Consider the following 7374-nt stretch of genomic DNA (forward strand, 5'->3'; position numbering starts at 1 on the left):
GAGGCTTTGCTCTCGCTCTCCTCCACGAGACAGGCCTCGAATTTGCTCTCCCCCACGCAAGGGTAGAGCCATCCTCGGTACAGAGGCAGATGAAGCTTCGGCGTATGACCTACCAGACAGGGATCTTCCGGACCGAGATCTGTTCGACTCTTACCCGGACCTTGTCTATGACCATTGTTCTGGCCAGTATCTCTTGCCGGTTGCCGCCTCACACCTTCAGCGCAACATCCCGGGGCCTACGAGAGTCAGGCCTGTGTCGCCTCACCACCCCGATGAGGCCCCCAAAGCCGACGATCTTCCCAGGCGCCCCTCAACGCCTCAGAGGGACATTCCTCAGACCGGTCGCCATATGAGTCGTTCCCGATCTGGACCCCACTCTCGTTCTCGATCTCGTTCGGAGTCACCGTTCTTAGGCGTGGAGTCCCCATTGGCTTTTGTGGAGCCCGCGGCACCTTCACCCACAGATGACGTCAAATCCTTTGCCAACCATATCATTAGAATGGCTGATGCCCTCAAGTTGGAGGTTGCCCAACTTGACGCCCTCGATCCCGTCGAGAGGAGGATCCATGGTTCAGCGCCCGCGCCACCTGCCTTGGCTTACCTCCCTTCGCTGGAAAAGATTGCTAAGAGGTCGTGGGACACGCCTGCTACCATTGCGTCCACCTCCCGCAAGATCGAGAACCTTTATAGGGTGACACCATCCGCACCATCGTGGCTTTCGAATCACCCAAAACTGAACTCGGCTATAGTCGAAGGAGCACAGACAACGTTCGCTCCTAGACCGTCCTCATCTCCTCTGGACAAAGATAGCAAGAAGCTCGATGGTCTTGCCAAAAAATTCTATGCCTCCGCCGCACTGGATGTGAAGATCGCCAACTATGCAGCCTGCATGGGTGCCTATATCCAGTTGCTGATGGAGAAGATGGATCCCACCATCAATGAACTCCCAGATGACAGGAGAAGGATGATGATTGCACTTCGTAATGAAGTCCACCTCATCGGGGGCCAGCAGATCATCTCTGCCAGACATTCAACTGATTGTGCGTCCAAAGTGCTTTCAGGATCGATAGCCCTCCGACGCTATGCTTGGCTGCGTGACTCTGAACTGACTCCCCAGGCAATTGAGAGCAGCAATTGAGGACATGCCCAATTCAGGGCTGTTCAGTAAGGAGACCAATGAAAAGCTGCGCTTTTGGTACCGTATGAAGACGGCTGCTAGGAAGTATTGCATGTCGGCATCCTCAGCCAAACCTCCACGACAGAGGTACGGTACCCAATGTTCTTGGTACTCACCTGGTCAGTACTGTTATCAGCCTCAGGACCGACAATACCAGATTCCGGACAGACCACCTCAGTCCCATCCGTCTCAATCACCTTCTGCTCCTCCAGATCGGCGTCAGTCGTCACAGCCCAGATACCAATAAGGGTATAAGAAGAAAGACTCTCGAGGCAAGAGGAGGTTCTGAAGCTCCCCCGCGCACTTCGTCACCACCTTTGGGGATAGATTAAGACCCTTCTTTGACATCTGGGCATCTATCACCTCTGATTCTTGGGCGCTTAACATCGTCCGTTGGGGTTATGCCCTTGAATTTCGTGAGCTCCTGCCCACCGGAGCTTTTATTTCCACCGTCCCCTCGGACACCCTTCTCGACGAAGTGCTCACTCTTTTAGAAAAAGGCGCCATTGAACCCATAGATCCTTCTCGGGCCCGATACTGCTTTTTTTCCAGATACTTTACTGTTCCTAAGAGAGACTCTGGACTTAGACCCATAATGGATCTACGCTGTTTAAACTCCTTTATTGTTTGCAAACGTTTCAGGATGGTAACCCTCGCTTCTATTTTACCACTCTTGCAGAAAGACACCTGGTTCGTCACGCTGGATTTGAAAGACGCATACTTCCATATTTCGATTCGAGAGGATCACCGCAGGTTCCTCGCGTTTGCCGTCGGGACCAAACTCTTCCAGTACAAAGTCCTCCCCTTCGGTCTCTCCACAGCTCCAAGAGTCTTCACGAAGTGTATGGCACCGGTCGTGGCCTACCTCCGTCAGAAAGGGATAACAGTCTTCCCATACCTAGACAACTGGCTTCTCACGGCACCATCCCGAGAGACCCTCCACCAGGACGTGCGATGTCCCTTCTGGACTCTCTAGGCCTCAAGGTCAACTTCGAAAAGTCGAACTTGACCCCTGCCAAACGAATAGACTTCATTCGAACCACGCTGGACTCTGTTGCGCTGAAAGCATTCCTGCCCCGAGCGAGGTTTCAGGCCCTTTGCATGGCGATACTACCTTGCCTCCGACAAAGGCAACTACGAGCCCGCCTGATACGGGTCGCAATGGGACATTTGGCTTCCACTACCTTCGTCACTCCATGGGCAAGGCTTCACCTCAGACCACTTCAATCCTGGTTCCTCTCCGTGTTTGATCCCGTGCGGGACTCTCCTTCCAAGATGCTCACCATTCCGAGGAGAGTCCAAAAGTTACTCTTACCACGATTGCGTCCCTTCAGGCCTGGGGAGCCCATACCTCAGACTTCACCATAAAGGACAAATGGACACTCATGGAGGCTGCGCTCCACATCAACGTGTTGGAAATGTTAGCCGTAGAAAAGGCACTCAGGGCCTTCCAGACGCTTCTTACCAACAAGGTGGTCCTTCTACTCACGGACAACACAACCGTGATGTTCTACCTGAACAAGCAAGGTGGTTACGAAGTCAAAGACGTTACTGACCATAACTCTTCGAATCTGGGAACGGTGCATTCTACACAAGATTCTGCTGCAAAGCATTCATCTCCCAGGAGACCAGAACGACCTAGCAAACCAGCTCAGCAGATCCTCCACGACTTGCCACGAATGGAGACTGCACCCAGAGGCAGTCGACCGCCTATTCTCCTGATGGGGAATGCCACAAATGGACCTGTTTGCTTCCCCACTGAATGCTCACAGCCCGACCTTCTGCTCTTGAGTTCGAACACCGGGTTCGAGAGGAGACGCCTTCCAGCTCAGGTGGTCGCAAGGACAGCTGTACGCCTTCCCTCCCTTTCTACTCATTACAAGGGTGTTGTCGAAGATGTTGACGGAACACTCGGATGCGATCTTGGTCACCCTGTGGTGGTCCAGACAGCCTTGGTTCACCCCTCTTGTACATCTTGTGGAACAAGATTATCTCTGGCTCGAGTTCCGTCCCGACCTCCTCTCATTACACACCGGACGGGTCCTCCATCCCGGCATGCACTCTCTCCCATTGGTGGCATGGAGGATTCAGTGTTGACATCCTTGCCTTCCAACGTCTGAGATGTCCTTCTTGTGGCACAAAAGCCTGCCATGCAGAAGTCCTACAGATACAAATGGGACAAATTTCTTGCCTTTCTATGGGACAGAAATATCCTTCCACACCAGGTCTCCATCCCAACAGTGCTGGAGTTTCTCATGACACTGGCTGATGCGGGTCTTTCTTTGAGCTCCGTAAAGTGCTACCTCTCCGCCATCTCTTCCCACTACCTATTCAATGGAAAACCTTCTTTGTTTGGGGACCCCCTCATATGGAGGTTCCTCAAGGGGTTCAACAACCTGCATCCACCGGTTTCCGTCCCAGCTCCGACATGGAGTTTGGACGTGGTCGTGGCCTGCTTAGCTTCCAAACTGTTTGAGTCCATGGCTACCACAGACTTAAGATTGCTGACCTGGAAAACAGCTTTCTTAGTGGCCATTACTTCTGCCCACCGGGCAGGTGAACTATGTGCCTTGTGAGCGGACCAGCCCTTTCTGCGTTTTCACAAAGATAAAGTGGTTCTCCGTACCGACATTACCTTCCTGCCAAAGATAGTGTCTGCTTTTCATATGAACCAGAACATTGTTTTGCCGACCTTGGCTCCAAACCCAACTACTGACTCTGAACGCCAGATCCATGCCCTGGATGTCCGCAGGGCATTAGCTTTCTATCTGGACAGAACGTCGGATTCGAGGCGCTCAGAAAGACTGTTTGTCTGTTATTCTGAGGCCAAGAGGGGACTACCGGTATCGGCTCAGAGGTTCTCCAAATGGGTGGCCAACACCATCCGCCTCTGTTATGAGCTGGTAAACCAGTCCCAGGTCGGGTTCGAGCCCATGCAACACGGGCGGTAGCAACATCCTCCGCATTTTTGACAGGGGTCCCGTTGGAGGATGTTTGTAAGGCTGCTGTCTGGTCCCAGCCATTGACTTTCATCAGACATTATAGGCTGGACGCCAGGGCCAGACAGGAGGCAGCCTTCGGGAGGGCAGTGTTACTTTCTGCTTTGCATTGATCCTGTTGGAGTGTTAATAAATGACAGTACGTCTGTTTTGTTCAACTGTTTATTGTTGATTATTGAAATTGGTAATTTTAGCCATTGTGGTTTCATGACACTCCCTCCTCCACTGACCTAAGCTTGCTAGTCTGAACCCATTTGTGTGATTCGCAGAGACCACGAAGAAGAAGAACAGGTTGCTCATCTGTAACTGTGTTTCTTCGAGTGGTCATCTGCGAATTCACACAAACCCGCCCATCCTCCCCTCAATGTCTTACCTTTGCTAACTTCGCTGTCGCGCTTTGCACCTCATTCGGAACTGAAGAGAGCGGGACCGCTAGGGGGCTATATATAAGGGTGAGCGGAGCTACCGCCAAAAAGTTGCAGAAAGTTGCAAGCTAATTTCTGCCCAGAGATTCTAGAAGTTTCCGAGTATTGCTGCGCAGGCGCAGAATAAACCCATTTGTGTGAATTCGCAGATGACCACTCGAAGAAACACAGTTACAGGTGAGCAACCTGTTCTTCATTTTCTAGTCTGAACTTGTGAAGGTCCTCAGTGGTCATTATTTTTGTTTTCTTTATGTTCAACATTAAGCCTGCCTTTGCACTTTCTTCCTTGACCTTCCTTAGTAATTGTTCCAAGTCCATGATGTTTTCTGCTAGTATTATGGTGTCATCTGCATATCTTAAGTTGTTGATATGCCTTCCTCCTATTTTCACTCCTTTTTCTGTGTCCAAGCCTGCTTTTCTTATAATAGGTTCTGCATACAAGTGACGGTTAGGTGGGGCGAAATCCCTTGGGGAACTGTGGTGGGATGACCTTTTCTCCCTCCCACCCCCTGGATCTTTCATAGGAGATTCTGAAGCTCCAGGAACATTGCATTTTCTTTGGTGTGTGTTATTCTTGCTGTGTGCTTTACATCAAGAGGTGTGGGCTGGTAACAGGCAAAGTTGAGGTTGAAGAGGGGAAATACTGAGTGGATGAAATGGGTCTGTCTTGTTAGATGTCCCTTGGCTAAAACTGACTGTATGACATACATTTTTACCGCTGGTGGTAAACAAAGCTGCCAACTCACACTCAACAGCTTTGTGCTTCCAGAAACCTAGAATACCCCCAGGCCACCACCCAAGGAAGGTTTGAAGCAAGCCAAAAAAAGAAGAAAAAAGTGAGTGCCTGCTTCCTTGCACAGTGGTTTGGCACCTTTGGGTGGAGGTGAAAACATCTATTGTGGTTGTGAAATGAAATCTTCTGAACATAAGGAGTTACGCTTCTCGTGCCAGCTGCCAACCTTCAAAATGCCAGAGTAGTTCAGAGGCCTGGCATTGAGCATCTTTGTACCTTTGGCAGCCACAGAAGAGAGAGATGAATCTCTAGCTCAAGCTGAACAAGGTGCTTGGTGGGTAGATTGAACTAATACAGCATCTTAAGACTTGAGGGCTGAGATGCTTTCATTAGAGTTACCTGTCCCTGAAGTATCACAGCGAGTGGGAAGGACTTGTTTCTACTTATATCTACCAAGTTAACTTTGACCAAGGCTGTGTGCAATTCAGAGCTTGGAAGATGTGCTTTATAAAACTGTTGTTGTGTGCCCTCGAGTGATTCCCAACTTATGGTGAACCTGAAGTGCCATGTTTTAATTGGCACCTATCATGGAATTTTCTTGGCAAAGTTTGTTTAGAGGGGGCCTTGCCAGTGCCTTATTTTGAGACTGAGAGAGTGTGACTTGTCCATGGTTGAGCGGGGATTCAAACCCTGATCTCCAGAGTCCTAGTCCAAGGCTCAAACCACTACACCAGGCGGGCTCTCATCTCCCAGAACACCCCTCTCTGCGCAATATGGCTTGTGGTGTGTGTAGGGTTCTTGGGGATTAGGCCAGAAAATAACTGTTGGAAGCTCCAGCACAACTCCCAGTTCCATAGGATGGCAGCATGGGTGTAGCATTCAGCTTCCTCAGAATTTCCTGGGAGGTGATAACTCCAGGAGCTTTCCAGCAATCTGTGTATTGCTAAAAAGGAAAGTTTATTCTGCTGCCCTCAAAGTAGAATTATAGTGGGATCTGGAATAATGACATCTCAGGCAAATGAAGGAGAGAGAGAAACAGACAATGACAAGTGAATTGGTTGCAAGCAGGTATGTAGCAGTGGCTGGAAGTTTAAAAGCCAAGAAGTCTAGATCGGTGCTGCATGGAGATCATCTTAGCTCCTTCCCTTGACTGGCAATCCCAGACTCAGTGGTGCAGGGTGCTAAAAGCTTCAGGATAAATTGAACATGATGAGAGTAATTATGGGAGTCTGCTGAAGTTGCAGAATCTCAATTTTCTTGGTACAAAATGGGTTGCTTCTGCACAGACTATTTCACTCGCACTCAAACATTCACACACATTGCTTTGGAACAGAAAGCCACTGTTTTTCATGGGCAGGAAATGGCCAAATAGGACTAGATTCCTATAACAATCTTAATGAGCCCATATATAATGGGACCTCGGGCAGGTCTCAGAGGGTGCTACTCAGGGACTGTAGCTCCAGTAAGAGGTACCTCACTTGTGGGGTTCCTCAGGGGGCTATTTTGTCCCCGATGTTATTTAACATCTATATGAAGCTGCTGGGTGAGATAATACGGAGTTATGGTGCTGGGTGTTATCAGTACGCTGATGACACCCAAATCTATTTCTCTGTATCTCGTTCGTCGGCCTCGAATTCCGATGGCATCTCTTCTCTCAATAAATGTCTTCAGGTGGTAATGGGCTGGATGAGGAAAAACAGATTGAAACTGAATCCAGACAAGACGGAGGTGCTCATGGTAGCGGCCCCGAAACCAAGAATTGGGTTGCAACCTCCAGTCCTGGATGGGGTCACACTCTCCTCCAGCGACTGTGTTTGCAGTCTGGGGGTGCTCCTTGACTCGTCGCTCCTGATGACAAATCAGGTAAATGCGACGGTCAGGAGTGCCTGGTATCAGCTTCGGCTGATACACCAGCTGCGCCCTTTTCTGGAAGTAAGGGATCTCGAGACGGTTGTGCACGCGCTGATAACCTCAAGCCTTGACTTCTGTAATGCACTCTACATGGGGCTACCCCTGTGCTTGACTCGGAAATTACAGCTG

The 7374-nt window shown here is 50.0% G+C and overlaps 1 protein-coding gene across 1 annotated transcript in view; it reads left to right on the forward strand.

The window, feature by feature from the left end:
- Positions 1–3327: 3327 nt before the first annotated feature.
- Positions 3328–7374, forward strand: part of DIS3L2 (DIS3 like 3'-5' exoribonuclease 2) — a 131508-nt gene continuing 127461 nt past the window's right edge. The window contains exons 1-2 of the mRNA XM_042458553.1: positions 3328–3733; positions 3785–4080. Coding sequence (XP_042314487.1) covers positions 3328–3733; positions 3785–4080 — 702 coding nt within the window. The remainder of the gene's footprint in view (positions 3734–3784; positions 4081–7374) is intronic.

Source organism: Sceloporus undulatus, chromosome 3, assembly GCF_019175285.1.
Source record: "Sceloporus undulatus isolate JIND9_A2432 ecotype Alabama chromosome 3, SceUnd_v1.1, whole genome shotgun sequence".
NCBI lineage: Eukaryota > Metazoa > Chordata > Lepidosauria > Squamata > Phrynosomatidae > Sceloporus > Sceloporus undulatus.